Here is a 22,627-nt window from a genome sequence, read left to right as displayed (position 1 = left end):
TCATAATTATGACTTTTAACTCATAATTATGACTTTCTTAACTCATAATAATGACTTTCTTATCTCATAATTATGACTTTCTAACTCATAGTTATGACTTTCTAACTCATAGTTATGACTTTCCTTGATGATTTTTTTTTTTTTTTTTAAGTGGCGGAAACGGGCTTCCATAGCTTCCATACAATTAAGGCCAACATAAAAAAAAAAAAACATTTTCTCTCTTTTTTCTCAAGATGGATTTGTTCACAGACCAAACTGGGTGGAACCCGGGAACCTGCCCAAGCTGGCAACACTTCAAAAGTCTACATATGATGAAAATATCTCACCCCAACAAAGCCTCGCAGGCCACGTTAGAAAAAACCTGCGCGAGTCTGTTTGTGCAGGTAGGTGTGTTTTACCTGTCAGGTCACACCTGTCGGGCGGTGCCAACGGCGTCCTGTCTCTCACTCTCTCTTCTCTCCTCTCGGGTGTGGACCTCAGTCTGAAAGAGAGAAAGACAATGGAGTTAATACACCATGATGTTCGGCCTAATGAACAACACGGCAGGAGAAGGAGCTACACGTAGAAGGAATAATTTCATTATTATTATTCGTGTGTTTTAGCAAAGGAGGAGGAACCAGGACGAGTTCAGAACATTTGATCTCTTTTTTTTCCCACACCTGGAGTAGTTCAAGGGACAGGTGTACAGTTATAGTTTGTAGTTAGTTTTATTGATGACTAATGGCGCTATCCCAGCTACAGTGTCTGGACGACAACAACGTGAACCCGCGGACGCACGAGTCCAAGGCGGAGTTCTTCTACTGCGAGGACCAGCGGCTCGCGCTCGAGGCGCTGCTGCGAGATGGTCGCGAGGGCTTCACCAAGTACCTGGAGGCGCGAGACATACGTGGCTTCCTGTCGGACCCAGAGCTCGAGACGCTCACCAGGAGCATCGAGCCCTACGACCCGGGTTCAGAACTGTTCCCGGAGAATGTCGTCGACCAACCGGAGCCGCTGTCGCTGCACTACTGGCCCGACATGTCGGATATCTCCATTCCGCAGATGGACCTGGGCTGGCCGGACAGCGAGGCGTACCGCGGGGTGACGCGAACCACTGTTTACACACAGCCCCCATTGGAGGGTCAGGTCCACATCAAGGAGGTGGTCAGGAAGATCATTATACAGGCTTCCAAGGTAGGAGACAACAATAAACACTTTATTTATTTACAGTTCATAGGCTACTGGAACAGTTTGACACTATTTTATTTTCTGCAGAAACAAGCTGCTCAGTTTTGAAGTAAGAAAGAAACCCTAAAAGAGTGAAAAATACATATCTATATTAAATTATAAACATGTATTCCTAACTGAATTACATATTTTAAAAGGTGATTTAGTCTAATTTATCCTTTTAAATCTATCTATTTAACCTTTGTTTGTTTGATATACATAAGGAATTTATGTTGGGTTTCTATTTTTACGAAAGGAACAAATACATAAATAATAATAATGTTTAACGCATTGAATAACTCCTTTTTAAATATGTCAGGAGTCTTTAAAAAAAAGAAAGAAAAATGTTGAAAAAGAGGGAAATTGCTAAGAGCAAATTGTAGTTATCGAAAAAAAAAATTATTGATTATTTTTTTCCTATTAACGAATGCAAGTAAGAAGTAATCAGCTGCCGGTTTAATACATTTGTTGTTCAGGGTTTGGTATATTTATAAATGTATTTTGAAAATTACAATTTGTCGGCTTTCAAATATGGATATGTTGCATTAACATATGAACACTGATGCCCATAAAGTTGAGGTGAAGGATTTCTCCCTTATCTATAACTATTATTATTGTGTGATGATTATAGTGTATAATTTCCTAATGCTTTGTTGATAAATCTCTTTTAAACAAATCAGACGAGTGAAAAGAATAAAAACAGGAATGTTAAGGTGAAACTTGGATGAGTGACTACTAGGCTTTACACCGATCTGATCAGCTATATTGGATCGGCCAATCCGATCAATGATATCATTGTCGTGATGAAACTTTCTGTAGATGCTTCCATTGAATTGTTTTATGAAAGTGTTTATTTGTACATTTGCCGTATGGATAACCCTCGGTGCTATTGGTACGGTTACCGAAGTACACGTACATAGAGTTAGGTTTAGGTTATAACCCAATATCGTGACAATTTTTAGGGTTAGGTTTAATCTTAGTCACGTGACCTAAACTGGCCAAATAGGGGCGCTGCACACGGATAGAATATCAGTATATTGATACGGCAACCGTACGGATAGCCGCTGCCTCGTTTTGTTATCTCATTTACACAAAACGTGAACCTGTATCAGGTAGAAATGTGAAGAGATGTGGTCGTTACCTAAAAAAAAAAAAAACAACCTGATTTCATAAGATCGGTGATTGTTTTTTTAAACTCACTGATCGGCGATCAGTTCAATAATCCTGATCGTGTAATGCTGCATTCACGCCGGATGCGTCTCGGAATGTTCGTGCGATCAGATTACATACAAAGTCAATGGATAGATGCGGTGCGGTCCGATCCGCGCGTCAATAGCGTTGGCCGTATGAGCGTGCTCCCGATTTTTCGTCATATTTGCACATTCGTAAGTTTAAAATATTGAACTCCTGTGACTGTTTCGTATGACAAAAGCCAATCAAAGTCTTTGTTGACGATGACGTCAGGCCGTCAACACGGACACTGGTCTGTTCACCTATTCAACCATGGAGTAGAAGCTGTGTGTGACCAGATGGAGCTGTATGACATGACCTTTATAACTGGGACTAGGAAGGATTTTGCATGGAGGAGAATCAGCGAGGAGGTAGTAGTAGCAGGTAAATGTTCTCTCTGTAGCACTGAGCTAGGATAGCATTAGCCGCTTATCACACCAGCTTTTTTCACTGGTGGTTTATGTTTACGAGAGGAGAAAAAGGAGCACAGCTCCTCGCTTCAGCAGGCAGTGAAACTCACCCAGTGGGATGTGTCGCTGGTGGGCGGTGCTTCACTTCAAACGCACATATTAAGCGAATGGGGACAGTTTTTGATTCTGCAAAACTTGTTGTGCGGCAGATGCGTCCAGTGCTGCTGAAGACTGCATAAATGCAGCATAAATCCTTGTGACTACCTTCACTGATTTTTTTTTTTTAAATGTGTCTTGTTTTTACCAAGGACTTTAAATGAATAATAAAAAAAATGTGAGGGTATCAACAAAACCAGCTCTTTCATTGAAAGCTTACTGTCACAACTTGGTGGTGTGGATGAGGAGGGCCCAAGTGCAGAGGCAGAATCAGGCAGGTGTAAAGTTCAAAAGAGTCCGAGCAGAAGGAAAACCAGGGAACAAACGCAGCAGGACACAAGGAGGGTCGACAATACACAATGATCCAGCAAACACAGTGACCAGACACTCAGCTAAATAGTGTGGGAGGCTTGATCGGGAATGGGCCACACCTGGGTGCAACACATGAGACAGATAATCAGTCACAACTCAAACACACTGACATCACTGGGGGGGTGGAGCCATGAGCAGGAATACCTGGAACACAGAGACGAGAGTTAACACAGGAGGCCTGACTCAAAAACAGAATAAACAAAACACAGAAAAACTAAACAGAATATTTCACTTATATGCAGTACATTGGTTGAATTGAGTTGCTCATTCAAAATCAGCGCCTATGGTCATAATCTATCTTCGTAAAGTATTGACAATATTTTTTCCTCTCACACAGGTGACATTTGTTTCCCAACTTTATTCACCTGAACAGCTGGTGAAAGTGTAGCGACAGAGATTAGTCATGGATGAGTCACTTTACAGACGTGGCCAAACGAGACAAAGAGGAGTAGACGAAGAGCTATACTGCACACTGCATATGTGTTTTATGTTGATTTTAGATTTGAGTAGCTTTTTATGCTGAATACTCATTGGATGAAAGAAGCACTATTGGCGATAGGGCTTTAAAAGAAATAAACACGTTGGAGACAAATAACTGAAAGACTTGTTTCAACACTCGACCATTTTTTAATTTGCCAAACATTTTCTGATTAAACCCATTTAATAAAACCTGATGAACAACTTTTTTGTTGTTTAGTCAGAAAGAAGCTGAAGACTGTACATATTTTACATATACTCACAGTAGTGTCAAGCCTGAGGCCTGAAACTCTTTTCTATACACACACACAATGTTCTCAATAGCTCTCTACTTGCATTTCTTGGATGCATTTGGGACTAAATGACAATGACCACGGTTAAATTATATTTTTTAATTCAGAATTAATTATTCAGAATTAAATAATTCGGAATTCAAGTATTCTGCTTTGTGTTTACATGGAAATAGTCATTCCGAATTGAGGTTTACATGGAAACAGGTTTATTCGCCTTTATTCAATTATGCTTTAGGTCTGAGGGTTGGGAAGGGTTCTGATTGGACCGGGGCGAACGTGACGTATTCATGTCTACCAGTAAAAAACACAAAACAAACCTTTTCTTTTTGCTTACAATATAGAAGACCACATAATAAGAAGTATTTAATTTTTGATTTTCATTGTAGTTTTAAAGCAGCAGCTTGACAATAACGTGCGGTTTCACTTTAGTCAGAGCAGCTGAGGAAGGAGGCAGAACACCTGTACGGTTAATGTAACAGCTGCTCTAGCTCCACTATACAGGATGGTGAGTGGAAGGAGAACTTATTTTAGAAGCTGCTTGATTATAGGAAAACACAATAATCATGATTATTTTAGTCATAATTAAAATCACGATTATTTGTCAAGCAAAAGTTTTTTTTTTTTTTTTTTTTTTTTTTTTTTTGCACAAAACAATGTAAAATATATTCTTTAAACATGAATAAAATCCTTCAAACACTAAAATCAAGTATGTACACTTTTGCACAAAACAAAACACTTTCCTCATGTTAGCCTGCAGGCTAGCTTTAGCTTTGGCTTTGAGAGGGGCGGGGCGGAGGAGGTGGCATGTGTGTGCATTAAACAACACAGAGTTAGTATTAATAATATTTTTTTTTTCTTTTCGTGTGTGTCAAGCTTTATTCTTTTTAGATATCCTAAATTGTGGAAGTTTGTTTTATTTAGCAAATAAAACATATGTTAAAAGAAAGAATAAAGAAATGTATTTCTTTATTTTTTAAATAATCGTTTTTTTCTTGATCATGTGATTTTTTTTGTAATCGGTTAGTGTAACAATCAAAATCGCGGAAATAAACATAAACGATATAGAGGAATTATTCAGTTTGGAAAATAAAATCAGAATAAACAAGCCTCCTACTTTGAATTGAAGTTTATTTCAGAATGGCTATTTTCATTCAGAATTAGGTGTTTACATAGTCATTTTTTTAATCTTTTTAAAGATGATTTAATTTTTAATCTGAATTAAAGCTCTCATGTGTTTTGTGTGTTTCCAGGTAATAGCTGTGGTGATGGATGTCTTCACAGATGTGGACATTTTCAGAGATTTGATAGATGCTGGATTTAAAAGGAAAGTGTCCATCTACATCTTACTGGAGAGGACAAATCTACCTCATTTCATGGCCATGTGTCAGAGGGCCAACATGCACACGGGACATCTTAAAGTAAGAGCACATTGTTCTTGCACAGCATTCAAAATCCTGCTTTATTAAGTGAAGCTAAACTTCAGCTCAGTTTCCTGTAAGAGTATTCAGTTATTTATAGTATTTTATTGGAGTTTGTGTGTGTTTTTTGTACTGGCCCTGCAGTATACCGCAGAGCTACTTTTAGGAATTTGCAGCCTATTATGGGTGTAAATGTTTCTGTATGGCTCTGTGAGGCCTGAGGTGACTTGTTAAAGGCTTTATCCAAACATCTTGCCCTGAATCAACAGGGATACCATTGTGTTTCCTGTAAGCTGTTTTCTCACGATTAACCACAGGTGTTTTTTTTAGTGTCCTGTACAGTAAATCCGGACGCTTTGGAAGTGTTGGGTTGTATCCATTCTCTATGTCATCATGTCTGGATGATCTCATGCAAACACATTTCCAGGAAACAATAAAGGTCATTAAATTACAATCATTATCTCTTCCAAAGAGGTAATGATTGTATGTTTGTCAGGATTACGGCAAAATTACTTAATGGATTTTGACAAAAATTGTGACCAAAGATACGTCATGGAAGAATGGAAGATTGCAACACATTTTGGAGGGAATTCATATCAATTTACTGATTCTGGATTAGTTTGAAGAAAAAATCCCTATGTTATCATTGGTGAAATTTCAAAAATGTATATCTCGGTTTGTAATTGACCGATCTTTATGAAATTTGACCCACTCATGTTAGGTTGGTTCCTCAATGACCCCACCAAGTTTAATTAGAATCAGATCCAGATTGTGTATGTCGTCGCAATTTACGGGTACTGAAATACACGTATGTAGCATCTTAGAGTTAGGGTTAGGTTATAACCCAGTATTGCAACACATTTTGGGTCTGGGTCAGGGTTGGGGTCAATTATAATTGTAATCGAGTAATTAATAATTAATTACAATTATGGCGTAATTGTACTTGAAAAAAATTGCTGCTGTTGTAATTGTAATTGAGTTTAGATAATTGACTTTGTAATTGTAATTGGCATGAAAATTCAATAAAAATTCTATGGCTTACACATAATACATAGCACTCACTGCTCTAGGCCAGCCTTGTCCCTGTCTACAAAATACATGTGCAACAGACAAGGTCTCTTCAAAAGGCCAAGAAGGACTTAACACTTACACAAGTCTCACAATGGGCCCCCAATAATTTCACACATGCATGACCTGGCCCGGCTTGGGCTGCAAATGTTCAACTAGAATCCTTGTCTGCTCTACCTCCTAAAGGTGGGTTAATCCCATCATATTAACTGAAAAATGGAATTGACCCCAACCCGGGTTTGGTTTAGTCTTAGTCACGCAACCTAAACTGTCCGATGACTGACCTGTCACGTGACTTAAACTGACCAATGACTTACCTATCACGTGACCTAAACTGGCCAATGACTGACCTATCATGTGACTTAAACTGACCAATGACTGACCTATCACCTGACTTAAACTGACCAATGACTTACCTATCACGTGACCTAAACTGGCCAATGACTGACCTATCATGTGACCTAAACAGGTCAATGACTGACCTATCGCGTGACCTAAACTGACCAATGACTGACCTATCACATGACCTAAACTGGCCAATGACTGACCTATCACATGACCTAAACTGGCCAATGACTGACCTATCGCGTGACCTAAACTGACCAATAACTGACCTATCACATGACCTAAACTGGCCAAATAGAGGCGCTGCGTATGGATAGAATGTTGGTGTATTAATATGGCAACCGTACGGATAGCCACTGCCTAGAAATTTCTTCCAAACCTAAGTGTGAATGAATATGGCACCATGATCAGCATTACTGATCCAGATAACTGCCAATATCTGGCAAAGAGGATATTTGATGATATTTGGATGTTTTTGTTGGTTTCTATTTCTCAATGAAAAACACTTATTATTTTACTTAGATTGCATTATGTTTTAAAAAGTGTTATTTTTTAGATTACATCCAACCTTTTACATTAAAAAATGCTAATAACGAAGCCAACAAAACACTTCACAGAGCAGTCCATTCTTTATTGGTTCTTAAATAATGTGATTTGTTTATCTTAATTAAAACAATTAATGACTCATCAGTCTCTGGAGAAAGTCTTTGCTTATTTTTATAATTTGCACGGATAAATTCCTGCATGCTGGGCTTTAGCCTCAAAGGAAGCCTATGGGTTTTTTTTTAGCTAATCATGCCGATGGCGGTGTGTTGCCATGGAGCTGCATCACCTTAAATGGTGTCGAGCTAAGGGAACTTATAGTTAGTTTTGAATACAAGCTGCCAAGATGACTCCCAGATTGTAGAAGAGAAGCCTGAAAATGACCCAAAACAAGCCACTAAAGTTATGTTCCCATTTTGCTGTAGGAAAAAACAAAAATGATAACCCTGCCGAGTACGCTGCCTCACTAGAATCTAAAAAGGAATCATTGAGATGTTGATAGACTGGAACAACCAAATCCTGCACAGAACAGCAATGATCTTTTTGGAAGTGATGTATGTATAGATATTGCACTGTGTTGCTACTTGTAATTTGACTGTTTATGATTTCATTTTTTATTTCAAAACAGAGATAATCCTCAGTTTGTTGTGAACACATCACAGTTCCTATAAAGGAGCATTAAACTCATTTTAGTTCAGGGGCCTCAACTAAACTAGAAGGGAAAAGGCGTTTTTCCACCTTTTCTCCCGTAAAATGAGCAATTTTCAGCATGAATGTGCCCAAGTTTGCACTTCCATGTATAAATGACACGTAAAGGCACAGGCAATAACTGCAAGATCTTCTTTTTTTATTTTCCTTCATTTTGTGACCAATTTCTTTTTAATTTAGGGAGAAGTTGTGGATTAATTTAGAAAAATTGCAATATTATGTAAAATTTAGGAGTTCTTTCAACAATTTGATTTGTATTTAATAATGTCTGCCTTCATGTGATATAAGCATGGGAAAACTGTGAGACTTGCACATTTTGTGGAGATTCATTGACTGAGATATTTACAACTGAATTAGTTGGTGATTAACTCAATGATTCATGTTTTTTTTTTTTTTTTTAAATGTCATTTTACTTTCTCCTGTTGGCTAATATGACTCAAGTTTGTTAAATGTGCTATAAAGCCATTTCCAAGCAGTTAAGAGGCATTTTGGGCTTTTGTCCAGGCCTGTTCTCACTTTGGAATTGTTGAAAATAAACTGAAACACTGACATGCCAACAGTAGTAATTATTGATAGGCCTCACTTTAACAATAATAGTTCATTGCAATTGAATAAACCGTTTATAGAAAACATCAGGCACTATCAGCCCATGTGCTCCCAGCATTAGAGAAAAACACCACTCACACACAAAATACACACATGTGCATCCTATCATACACACACTAACCAAAGAACTTTTCCAACTGATATTGTGCTTGTTGAGGATATAGTGGCATCATGATGCATCTATTCCCAATGGTACATACATACAGAAGTGACCAATGTGTCTAAGAGAAGGTGCATAACGTGTAAAAAATGTGAGTCATTGGTTGTGTCGGGAATGTCTTTGTTGATTCTTCACCTTTGAAAATTCTGAAAACGTTTTAAGCGAGAAAGTGACCAAGTAGAATATCAACATGTGGTCATTAGATCCATAAAACTCACGGAAACACATTTCATCCGACATTTCGGAGATTTTCGGAGACCCACCATTGTGCTACTGACAAAATGTCTGGTTAGCTTCAAAACAAGAGCCCTATTTACAAAAAGGTTAAAAAACTAATGCAAGACAAGAATAGATGCTTTTGTTTTGAAAAGAGAATGTTTGACTTAGTTTTAGCTTGAAGACGGTCCCAGGTTGATTTTACATTCTGTTCATAATGGATCATGAGGCGGTTGAGTACGACTCGTGTGCCCACCGTGCACACTTAAAAAATGTCCCCATATAGTATACATCCAGGTATTTCTTGCGTACTTAATCTTTCCTACTATCGAATGTGAACGCATTACTAACTAATTTTTCACATGAGACTTAGTATGAGTAATACATTAGTATGACATTTTGAACACAGCCATAATTGAGAATTTCTTTATGAATTCCTCAATTAATGTTGGCCAATAGAATTAAAATTATGAAGTATGTTAATTCTGGGAAAGGCAGTGCTCAGATTTTTGCTTGTTTGTAATGACAGATAGTACATACTTGAAGAGTTCACCATGTGATGTTTTATTATAAAATTTCTATGAGTTTGCCCAGTGCCACACATGAAAAAGATCCAAACTGGTTTTTGACAAATCTTACTTGAAGTACCACATGCTGTGTGTGAGCAACATCCTCTCCAATATAGATGCATACAGTATGTGGGTAGACAGTGGCTCGATGGATGATTTCTTATAGATACTGTAGTTGGGTATAAAAAACATTTATTTTAAAGCTGCTATCCAGAGTTTCTGAGAGAACGTCTTGATGTCCCGCCCCCAACAGCTCTACTTCCTCCCACTGCCTCTGCCAATCTACCAGAAGCCACGCCTCTACGTTTGTGCATGCGCATTGCAAAACATAACAAAATCGCATAACTACAAAAACTACACATTTATTGTTAGAGTGCCATAACTTTTGATTAAAACATGTTTATTACCTGTCCATGAGAAATGTCGCCAAATCTTGGTCCGTTTCTTGCAGTCTATAGGACGAAGGCGGGACTTATATACGTACATAAATTAGAGCTGGGCGATATGGCCTTTTATAAATACCGCGATATTTTTAGGCCATGTCACGATACACCATATATATCTCGATATTTTGCATTACCCTTGAATTAACACTTTGATGCACAAAATCACACCAGTATGATGATTCTATATGTCTACATTAAAACATTCTTGATCATACTGCATTAATATATGCCAATTTTAAACTTTCATGCAAAAAAGGGGATATCACAACTAAGTCAAAGTTGACATAACTGTATTTATTAAACAGTGAGTGGCTCAAACATAAAATTGTCAACAGAAAGTGCACGTTCTGTGCAAAATTGTCACAGAGACATTTCAAAACAAGACATTAGTGCAGGATGCAACTCACATGGCATTTCAAAACACAAAATTAAAGTGCACTTTTTGTACATAATGCCACTACAATATTTTAAAACAAATAGTGCCCTTTTGTGCATGTTGTCATTAAGATGACATTTCAAAAAAAAAAAAAAAAAAAAAAAAGTCCGCGAGTTTAACGGTATGGTCATTTTCAACACCGCACAGACTACAAGCTGCGATATATCGAGTATATTCGATATATCGCCCAGCCCTAACATAAATGTATATGAATGACCACAGGCAGTAGACCATAGTAAAAGACTCGTTAGGTATTTTTTCGCATTTCAAAAGAATCATAAATAAACATAGATTTCTCAGAAACAACGGATATCAGCTTTAAATTTAAAAAAAAAATGTAAAACTTTTATTCAGGGGCATATTTTATGACTGTCATCCTTACTGTATAAACACAGCCTGTCTGTCATTTATTTTTTAGAGATGCCAAAGTGAAACTGTAAAAAGCTGAATTGATTTTTACTAATATCTGAATCTAAATGGACAACTTAATGGAGGAAATACATTTTGAATCACAAATACTTATTTAAAAATGGTTTCATTTCTCTAAACTGTTGGATACATTTTTAGTCACACTTTGCTTCAGGGAAGAAATTATTTGTTTGAGAAGTGACATCGTGTTTCGAAAAACTGGCTTTTTTCTTTTTTTTTTGTGCGTGTGCATGTTTCATGTTCTCCTCCTGTCAGTGTTTGTTATGCCCTGGAGTTTCTTTTTAGGTTTCCTTACACATCCCATGCTGCCACTTTGATCCGCTGCCTTTGGTTCAAAGTATCGCTTACTAAAGAACAATATTGCACTGTGTTTATCTTTTTTTTTTATCCTGAGTGATCTGACACGTGTCCCTGACAGAAGCAGTTGTACTTAAAACCTTTTTTTTATTAGCCTTGGAACCACTTATCTATAACATGAGCTGCAAACTTTTCCAAAAGTCTGGTGAGAAGCCAAGATCTGAAAGGAAACCTGACGGATAGAAGTAGGAGAGGGCAGGGTTGACAGTTTGGTTTTCCACATCACTCTGAGGTGATCTGACGCAGGAGGTGGAGAGGTTGATACAGCTAATGGGAGGAGAAGGAGATAGGTTGTCATGTGTGGGAGTGAGAAAATCTGGCACCTCTGCAGGGAAAGCACCGCCACATTCCTTTGACTGTTTTGTGGTTGAAGACAGTTTTTTTTGATCGAGTTAAGATTTAATAATTGGACTTACAGGTGTGCAAAACTTGTTTTGGATATCTTTAGGTGTGTTGACAGAACAGTAGGTTTTTATTTTGACATTTGACACAAGGCAACTCATAGTGCTTAAGAACAGAGGTTCTCAACTGGTCTCACCCCGGGACCCACATTTTGCCACGGACATTAAATCGCGACCCACTTTTTTTTTTTTTTAGAATTCAATCGAAAAAATGTTGTTTTTCAAAAATAGCTGTTGAAAACACACATATATAATCTTTTTTTTTTTTTTTAAACATAAATCTATATATTTTCCTGTGCAACATGCATTTCACAGCATGTCTGTCAAAGGAAAAGTTTCTTTCAAAATAAAATACAAGTCCAACATGAGAGACATTAAGCATTTATTTATTTTTGACCAGCTGTCCGCGACCCACCCAGTACAGATCCACGACCCACTTTTGAGAACCACTGCTTTAGAAGATCAAAAAGTGCAACAGAAAACATTCAACAGCTTAAAATCATCAGTAAAATCATTTAAAATCATCAACAAACACTTTACATCAACAACAACATGACCAAAAATCTCCCTCTCAATCATACTGAGTAAGGCAAGACAAGGCAAATTTCTTTGTATAGTGCATTTCATACACAAGCCAACTCAATTTGCTTTACATGATAAAATATTCAACACCTTAAAATCAATAATAACATTTAAAATCATCAGTAAAATCAATTCAAATCATCAACAAACAGAATGAGTATGAGTACAAATGCAGTAGAGAAAAATAGAGCCTTTGACTTTGATTTAAAAATGTTCACATTGGATGCTGACATCAGCTCTGCTGGCAGTTTGTTCCACTTCTTTGCAGCATAACAACTAAACACAGCATTAAGCCTTGTTAGTGGTTGTTTGTACTGTCGTTAGCAGTTTAACTGCTTTTCATTCAGAGTTGAAAAAACAGTTGGCCTATTTAAGATCTGATCAGCTGAACAAATAAATGCCCTGAAGGTTGGAATAAAGCTGTAGAAGGAAGTAAATAAAAGAAGTCCAGTGTTTCTGTGGAATGACACGAGTTAGTGAGAATTACTGTTGTGCCGATACGATGCTAGTATCGGGAGGGTACTGATACAGCACTAAAAGGCTGGCATCGTAATAGGCAAGTGCTAGCTATAAACACGGCGATGCCATTTACAGCATCAAACTTTTTTTCAAACTCAGCATTTTGTGTTTTTCTCTCTGCGACTTTCACTGCTGGCCTGACTCCTGATCACAAAAACACGTATGGTTACGTGTTCAGTGCATGCCGAGGCAAGCTATCGCTATTAGCGACGAAAAACCGGCCAATACTATGCATATGTGTATCGGTATCGTATCCCTGAAACAAAAGCAAATTTTTAAATAAGTGGAAAGAAACAGTGGTTCCCAACAATCTTTGGAGTTGCTAGAAATTATTCATATCAAAATGGGGGTCACAATCCAAAGACTTTTTTCTAGAATTAGTTTTTGATCATGTTTGAGCTCATATTTTTAGTTTTTTTACTGCATTTTAGCTGAACTAGATTTATCTTTCACAAAGTGAAAGTTTAGAAATGCAGTTATTTAAGATTGTTTGTTAATATAAAGAAAAAAAAGAAGAATTATTAAAAAACTTAAAAAATCTATTTACATTTTTCAGAAATTTCAGCGACCCCACATGGGGTGCCTACCCCAAGTTTGAAAAACACAGATTTAGTGGCTCCTGAGTCCTGATTTGATTTATTTCTATAGTTTTTATTAATCATTTCCGTTCATCTCACGCCTGGGGTGGGACCAAGACTGACACTTTATTTGTTCATTTTCCACTCTTTTGCTCTCTCTCTTAAGTACCTCCTGTAGTGCGATTGCGTACCCCTCGGGGTACACGTACCTCCATTTGAGAAACCCTGATTTAGGAGAGTAGGGTTTTCTGCCACATGCACCATATAAAAAAAGTCATCATTATGGCTATATTCTATTTGTAAGGTTAAAGAAACACAAGAGAGTAAACACAACTGTGTGTTTTAAACTGTTCCAACAATTACGCACAAATCTGTTCAGGATGGTTTGAGAAGGAGAAAGTTTGCATTGACAACTCAAGCAAAGATGAGAGCGATTTACTAGATGTCTGCTATGTAAGAGTCAATAACTATATTTACACTGCACGGAGTGTGTGTGTGTGCATGTGGGCGCATGTGCGCAATTAGTCAAAGGTGCCAAAGTGCTTTCCAATGATCTTTATTTATGCACAATTTGGGATGACGCTCATTTACTCTTGTCAGGTCAATTGTGAAGTGTTTAGTGCAGAGAATAAATGACGCCTACACACCCTGAGTAAAATAGCAGCTTTTCTTAATTTGTTTCTTTAGAGGCTTAATAGAAATAATGTGATTGTGCAGGTGTGCACATCCACCTTTTATTGCCTGTGGATGTGATTCAGAAGACAAACCCAAAATTAATCTTAGATACTGTCTGGTAATGATTATAAAACAGCTAAATAATGTAAAGTAGTAATCAGTGCCCAAATGTTGTTGTCTTCGGGAGGTTTTGAGATCAGATGAAGCTGTTCCTTCACAGTTAACATTAAAGGTGGAACATATTCAGACACCGATTCTCTATAATAGTCAGAGTGTATTTTTATCCTGCATGTTCTTCTTTTTCTTCTTCTGAGGAAATCATACTTCCCAGACATGAACAATCACCACATTTTGCACAAATATCCAGATTGACTCAACTGCAAATATAGCACATTAGTCCTAAAGGTGGTTCTACAGCCAGCCTCTGAATTTAAAAATGTTGAAAAATGTACAACAAATCATCTAGAATGTAGCGCCAATACTGAACAAACTTTTCCTTTTTTTTTTTTTTTACATTTTAATCTATTGCAAATTTTAAAGTCAATCCATTTTTTTCTTTCAAAAACTGTAAAACTTACCTATCTCCTCCCACAATTTGAAACTAAACTTGCTACAGCACATCTTCAGACTATCCTACACAAACAATCCACACAGATTTTTGATTCACCAAACACTGAGCCGACAGTGTATCACAATGTTAAACAGTATTGTAAAACTTGTTAAAACTCAAAACCCATTTCTACCAATCTGCATATTCTCTTTCCATAATTTATTCTACATTGTTTGTTTTTTATTTAATTATTCTGTTTTACAATCTATTGCACTGTTTTTATTATTCTGTTTATATTATAAAGTGTCCTTGGGTGGCCAGAAATGTTTGTTTATATATCAGTCCAATTTTGGAGTCTTTTTTGATGATGTTTGGATCAGAATTTTAGCTCAAAAACAAAAACATTTTTCACAGCATTTTCAATTTTGTTTTCATGTTAACCAATGAAGTCAATGCAAAAATGACATTTTTGAATTCAGTTTTGTATTTATTAAGCAATAAATCATTGTTAAAAATGAATTACCAACATCCCCATGGTGTCTAGATGCAGTATACTGTATGTCCTCTGATTTTTTTTTTTTTTTAATAACTGCATTTTTGACAGTGGTTTTTAAATCTGCCTTTACATGTTAACAGCTGTTGTCTTGCTTTCTTTAAAAGTGCCTGGCCCAGACCTTTACTGGGCAGCAGTAATTATAATTGTTTTTCATTACTTTGTGTGTTTCAGCAACTCCGAGTTCGATGTACACAAGGGGCAGAGTTCTACACGCGAACTTGCACTAAAGTCAGAGGGCAAATGGGCCACAGATTCATGTTTGTTGATGGAGACAAGGCTGTGTCCGGTTCATACAAGTTAGTGTGCATCATTTGTGTTTTACTACAAACCCCTTGTGTTACTACTATGACTTGGTCAGGCCCTTTTTAACAATTTCGATCACTGGCCAATTAGGTAGTTTAGCCACAGTTAGGACACTAGTCACTAGTCAATGATCACTTTAGCTCTCTAGATGTAGCATAACTGTCAGTTCTGTTCCTCGGCAGGTTGAAGGATTAATGAGCAACCTTTTGATTTGTAATTATCAGATGCATTCTTTGCATTGTAGACAAACAGCTTGTCAATGTCAGCAGTGTGCAAGTACAAGGAAAACATGAATAGACTTGCTCCTGGGCAAGGAGACAAACACATTAACATTTGCTTCAGTAACATAACTTTGCTTTCAAAACAGTTTTCATAAAACTGAGCAGATTTTATTTGGATTTTGTCACCAAATCTCAGTCAGTTTTAAAATATCCAATATATTGCTTGAACTTTCTAATGAAGTGCATGTTTAAAAAAAAAACAGCAAATACATATTTAATAATATTTTAATATTGTGACTTGCCAAAGAATGTCAGACAGTTCTGTACTTGCAGCATTTTGTCACTCCTACCAGAAACCATTTCCATGTCATATGTATTTGTCTTATTGTGTTCAGCATATTTTTAATATTTGCTTTGTGATCAAGCTTCACTTGTTTAATTTTCGTTTACTTTCTTTGTGCAGCTTCACTTGGATGTCCTCTCGTTTAGATAGAAATCTCATCACTGTCACAACGGGTCAGGCTGTAAATAGCTTTGACCAACTTTTCCGATTCCTTTTTGCAAACTCCACACATGTTGATCTTCGGCAAGTCACCAAAGAATCTGAGCCTAAGCTGGAGCCCTTACCCCAGCCAATAGCTGTTGCAGCCCCTTCTGCTGAAGTTGCCAGAAAACTGTACAACCCAAAGTATGCCCTTGTCTTAGCAAACAATCCTAGCCCCACTGCCTCTGTTGCTCGAGAACCTCCAAAAGAGCCTGAAGCATCAGAGGATCCAAAGATTAAGAGGAGAAAAAAGGCAATCGAAGAGGAGGCGCCTCCCCTTCATCCTGGTTTGGTGGATCTAGAAAAAGCACATTTGATCTCATACCTACCCATCTGGCCAGAACCTGACCCAGCAAGTGATGTAATTGGATTTATTAACATACGAGATACTAGAAAACCAACTCAGGTTCATCTGCAACGGTCTGAGATGTTTGAAACCAGTCAGGCCATCAGATTCAGCAGTCCTTTTATGAAAGCAGAAGAAACCCTACCCAAGGAGGCCAAGCCAAGAAACCTCAGTAATAAAGTTCAGGAAATATATAAATTTCAACCAACACAAAATGAAACTAAAGTTAATGATGTGGCAGTAGAAAAAGCTAAACCCGAACAGCTCAGTGTGACAAAAAGAGAAGTTCAAAGCAGAGAAAAGACACCCGAACAGACTCCTGCACTGTCTCAACCTGACAACTCTAACAAAAATTCTGTTAAAATGGACACCAATCAAAATCCAGGATGTAAAATAACCAACCTAAATGCGTACACAAGTCCACAAACAAGCAGCAAGAAAGTTCTTCCTAATGAGGGCACATCCCTCTTTGCAACACAAACTCTTGCCATGAACAGTTCCAAGTCAGACTTGATTCAAAAGTTAAATAATCTCAACACAGAAAGTAAGGATGTGTATAAGCCACATCCCCAGACCTCCAAAGGTGTACAGTCCTTTCAAGTGCCTTTAAAACAAGACACGCAAGTAAAGACAAGGATGTCGCCAACAGATTTTCAAGAAAGAATTGCCAACATACAAGCAAAAAACCTTTCCTCCACCTCTCCCTTCGAAGCCTCCATTTCTCTAAACAACCCCAATTCTTTTACAACACCAAACTCAACCTCAAGTGCCACTGCAGCTGTTCCTGCCATTTCTTCATCTCCTTTAAACCTCTCTTCCTCAAACCAAATTCCTTCCCCCATTCCATCCTCCGGGAACTCTTCTTCAAACTTAGATCCTCCTGTTCCCAAGCCAAGAACTGTCCGACTGGTTATCAAAGACAGTTCAAACAGCAACAGCCAGATTCATCTGGCAAAGAAACCCAGCACCAGTGCAGATCCAGAAGCTGACACCAGTGAGCCCCCTGAGGAAACTGCAAAGCGAACTGTTTTGCCAAATAATCCTGACAATAACTCAAAACTGCAGAATTTAGGTAACAAAGAAACTCCACAACAAGATGAATGCATGATTTCCCAAGAGACAAAGAGTAAAGAAGCAGTTGGACGACATGTTAAGATGAACTCAGTCACTGAAAACGTGTTACAAACTCCTTTATACAAACCCTTTACAAATGCTACAGAAGGTAAAAGTGAAACTATGAGGCTAGATGAAACTAACCCAAATACTTTTGCATCAAACTCCAAAATAATTCCAAAAACACAATCTAATGCATCCATTGAATCGCCAAAGAAATCCTATTATACATTGAGTTTTAATGGCCCTGATGTGCCTGAGCCAGTCCACTCTTTAGAACCTGGAACACCTCCTGATGGTTCTGCCACAAACAACCCTCACACAACTAAAGACAATGCTTGTGTTACTAAACTTACATCTGGTACTGATCTAATTTCTAAAGACAGTGTGTCAAGTACTCTAAAAAATAACACACACAACAACTTACCAGAGAAAAGGGATAAAGTAGAAAGCAACATACACACTTTTGGGAAAAGCCTGTCACCAACTACATATGTGCGGGAGTGGCGCACACCAATATCTGAAGGGGAATCGATCACATCCCTGAAGCCCAGAAGTCCTACTCCAGATAAATTTCCCACCCACTTGCCCACTCCAGATTCGGGCCCACCAACGCCAGACTTGCAATCATACACGCCAGACTTTCGAACACCTACGCCTGAAATTAGCGACGGGTATGTTTCATCAAGAGAAGACTCCAATCTATCAACCACTTCAGACGAGTATTTCGAATGTAGTGACTCTCCATGTAATGAGCCTGTTTTTAACCTCAGGTTGTACAGGGTTGAGGATCATACTAGCTTCACACACACAACCACTTCAAATTTTAACACTACTGACACAATTTCGACAAATATAGATTATATCTCTGGTGCTGCAGACTGGGACGCTTTAATTAGTGACACTAAGGCTTTGTCTGAGCTTGCTGGAGACTCCCCCTCTTCTGTTTTAGAGAAAAAAGCAAAAACAATCAAGGCACATGAGGTCAACAAAGAAGAAGAAGAAAAAGAAAGACAGGAGGATAAAAAGGGCTCTGAACCTGATGTGACTCAGAGGGTGGCAGGAGATTCCCTCGAGACTGAGAGGAAAGACAATGAAGAAACTAAACAAGATAGAAGTATGACAGAAACAAGAGCAGAGGTGGAAGAGTTATTGCCTTCAAGAAAGCAGAGAGTGCTAAATAAATCAACAGCAAATAGGCTGCTTGGTGAAGGAGTCAGTTTGAGAGAACCAACCAATGACGGGACAGAGTCAAAGCGGTTCACCAGTAGGGACCTTAAACTAGAAACAGTTCATCAGAGAGAAAAAGCAAGTAAAGTGTCTCCGGCAAGGGAAAAGGCATCAAACCTGATGGCTCAAAGAGCTAGTGTTGCAGAGCGACGAGAAAAGTTCCTGGCCAGCCGAGGAGCCGAGGAACAAAAGGTACAACAGTACAAACTTTAAATAATCCATCCCTTTTTAAGAGTCACATAAAAAATGCTTTGCGTATTAACTTTGTACAGCTATGTCTATCATATTTGATCCAAGCATGTTTGAGACCTCTTTAAATTAACCAAGCAGTTAATAACATGCCCAAATATCTTTATTTCTGTCTCTGCTTGTCTCTGAGTATGTGGTGCACGTGCAGGTCTGTCTTCTGTGTGAAACACATTCGTTCATAATTGAACGAGGAGACTTTATTGTGGATTGCAGTGCAAGTTTTAATTAAGGACCACTCGTGCTTACACCAATGTATTATTAATGAAGATGTTAAAGATTAATAATGCCACTTTTATCGCTGTTGAACTTTTTTTGCTCATTTTGTCATGTAGCTTTTTATCTAAGGACAATTGGTTCAAGTTAATCAGGTGTTGTTGGCACGTTTTATCTCTGCTCAGTCATCCATAATTAAAGGAAGTAAAAACAAAACACACACGCATCATTTGCGGATTCATGACACTTTCTTTGTCCTTTTCTAGTGCTTTTGTAAGAAGGTTAATTTGATTTTCCATGCACACTAAAAGTCTGTTAAACTGCACTGACTGTGTCTAATATTCTTGTTTTTAAGCGAGTTCAGCAGCATGGCAGTGGGTCCCAATCCCCCTCCCGACCTCTCAAATCTCCTCGATCCATCTCAGTCAGCCAGTATTTGGGGGCTCGTCCATGGGTAGGCCGTCAGCTCAACCAGACGGAGAGCAAGGTGCTTGAGGTCTTAGAAGGACCGCTTTCTTCTCCTAAGTCACCGGTCCGACCATCTCCTCTCGCTGCTGCACAGGGTCCAGCTGTGGCTGCAGCTGGCCAGAGGCAGGTCTCACAAAGCCAGCACAGCCCTTATCGACAACCACCGACAGCGCAAAGCAGGACAAGAGCTGGACAAACTTCAAACCAGACTTCTTTGGCAAAGATCCCTCCCTACTCAGGCCCAAGAAATGCTAGCATAAATCCTCTGGCTGAGTCTCACTCCAAGAGCCAATTGACAGAATCGCAGGAAGCTTTGGGACAAGATGACACCAAGATTCCCTTTAACTTCACATTTAGCAAACTGTACAACCTTAAGGGCCTGAAAGACAAACTGAACAAAAGGCCACAGCAGAGCAAAGGAAGCACCCCTAGTTCTCCAGGAGAAGGACAAATAAGCACCAGCTAGTGTTGCTCAGGATGTGTCTTACTGTCCCAGATCAGACCAATGAAACTCTCTGAAAATTCAATTACTTGTAACTTTAATTTTTTGAGCTTTTGTCAATTTTTGGAGGTCTGGATCTCCAGTGCATCAACTGCCTAGAGCACCTGTAGGGAATTCATTTCACTTTGTGCTGATAGCTGTGTGGTGAATCCCCTCTTTGAAATGTTGTATTACAGCAAGAAAGACCAGATAGGACTTTTATCCAAGCCTCTTTGGGACAATTTGCATGTTCTTTTTGCACCTTTGGGGGATTTTCTCCCACAGGTTGGTAAAAACAAAGAAAAAAAACGTCTTTTCAGGTAATCTGTAGCTCTAGATCGGCTGCAGATGTCGAAGTGCAAACAAATGAATTATTCTCTATCTGTGTCATAGTGCTAAGAGGGACTTCTCCGTAATCCTTATCTGAATAATTCAGATATAGAAAATGGACTGATGCTACACCGAGACCAGTTGTATTTTGTGGTCAAAATGACTTCAGTGTTTTACTGTTACAAAGTTTTTTTTTTCTTCTTTGTCTTGTTCTGTTTTCTCACCTGAGGATGGTGCAATGTCTATGATTATTCATCTATGATCATATTTTTAAGTGAGAGGACCTCAGAAAATTATTTTTACTTTAATAGAGCTTGAAGCCGGTACACAAATGTTATAAAATGTAAAAAGATATGAACTCAAACTGTCTGTTTTATGTTTGCCAATGACAAGGAACTCACTGAAGTTACTTAACGCTGATAGGCCAGAGACACTGACAGGTCAAGGGATTGTTTCATTTGCATAGCACTTAGCGTTTAATGCCTCGGATAAATGAGGCAAAAGGACAATTTACTCAAAAATTTGGTCTGAGTTTGACAAGAGCAAGATTGTAAGGGTTAAACGTCATGTTCAGATCATTGTAAGGACTTCAGTATTTTTGGATGTCTCCGGTCTACTCTAATCAAAGTGGAGGAGGTAGGGAAAAGTATTTAATAAGCTACATCCAGGGTTGGGCTCAACTACAATTGTAATCGCATAATTGATAATGAATTACAAATATGGCATAGTTGTAATTGTAATTTTAAAAATCTGTTGCTGTCGTGAAACATAATTAAATTGTAATTTAGAATAGATAGTTCACTTTGTAATTGTAATTGCCTTTAAAATTCTATAAAATATAGTCATTTATAATTGAATTGTGGAATTATAAATCCCCAATAACCATGTTACAGTTCTATATGTACAGTTCTACACATATGTAGTTAATTATTAAAATATGTTTCATATCAAGCTTTCCCACATTTTACAATTGAGAAAGGAGGAAGGTTACGTTTTATTTGGTTATTTATTTCAGATTCAGTAATTGTAATTGACTTTCTGAGGATAAAAAATGCTGGTCGCTGTAATCATAATTGAATTGTAACTGAAAAATGTACTTGACCCCAACCCTGGCTATATGTAATCAATAACTTCATAGGACTTCTGACTCCAAACAAAATGCAGTGATCAACATGAACCTGTCACGACTTAAACAGATTCCATATTCCTAATACTCAGGCTTAACTTTTTATGAATTATTTTTTGAGAAGAAGGCAGGCTGAGGTTGTGGTGCTTTCTTTGGACCTTTATCTACTGTATGTGCACATCTACCAGAAAACTGTTGCAAACAATGTACATTTTTTCATTAACAGTGTTTATTTTTTTTTTAAATATCTCATATAAGTGTCTGTTTCAACAGAACAATGAGCCACAAAAGGGTTGGAAATGGTTTGAGAAATACAGCGAGTTTGAGGCCTTTCAAATTTCTGCCATCCTAATGCAATCCAGTCAATGCTGGACAAACATGTTGGATTCATTGAAGACCAGCGTACAACTCTCATAACTTTAGGTATCTGATGCTAATGTCTTGGTGCCAGATACCACAGCACATGTTCAGAAGTATATTGGAGCCTGTCACTTCAGAGCTGTTCTGGCAGCAAGTGACAGAGCCACAATATCTGCGGTGACCATCATGTAGAGCCAAATTTAAAAAACATGCTAACATGATTATTTTTTATTTTATTTTTTTGACATGAATGGGAATCTTTGTCTTATATTTGTATAATAGGGTCAGTTTTTCTCTTCTATAAAAGAAGAGTTAATGAATAAAAAAGAAAAAAACA

General features: G+C 37.9%; 1 protein-coding gene across 1 annotated transcript; it reads left to right on the top strand.

The window, feature by feature from the left end:
- The first annotated feature begins 438 nt into the window (after positions 1 to 438).
- LOC114468673 (uncharacterized) lies at positions 439 to 22,627 on the top strand. The gene is made up of 5 exons (XM_028455699.1): positions 439 to 1,173; positions 5,395 to 5,562; positions 15,478 to 15,602; positions 16,294 to 19,255; positions 19,881 to 22,627. Exons 1-5 carry the CDS (start codon positions 721 to 723, stop codon positions 20,457 to 20,459), a joined length of 4,287 nt encoding a protein of 1,428 aa, XP_028311500.1. The 5' UTR covers positions 439 to 720; the 3' UTR covers positions 20,460 to 22,627.

Source organism: Gouania willdenowi, chromosome 8, assembly GCF_900634775.1.
Source record: "Gouania willdenowi chromosome 8, fGouWil2.1, whole genome shotgun sequence".
Lineage (NCBI taxonomy): Eukaryota > Metazoa > Chordata > Actinopteri > Blenniiformes > Gobiesocidae > Gouania > Gouania willdenowi.
Note: the sequence above shows the minus strand (reverse complement) of the source record. Positions and strands in the feature narration are given on the sequence as shown.

Excerpts from the sequence above, each read along its gene's own strand:
- LOC114468673 (XM_028455699.1), top strand. The coding sequence starts at position 721 with ATGGCGCTATCCCAGCTACAGTGTCTGGACGACAACAACGTGAACCCG. Across the intron at positions 5,563-15,477 it reads TGCACACGGGACATCTTAAA|CAACTCCGAGTTCGATGTAC; the intron begins GTAAGAGCACAT and ends TGTGTGTTTCAG. Across the intron at positions 15,603-16,293 it reads GCTGTGTCCGGTTCATACAA|CTTCACTTGGATGTCCTCTC; the intron begins GTTAGTGTGCAT and ends TTCTTTGTGCAG.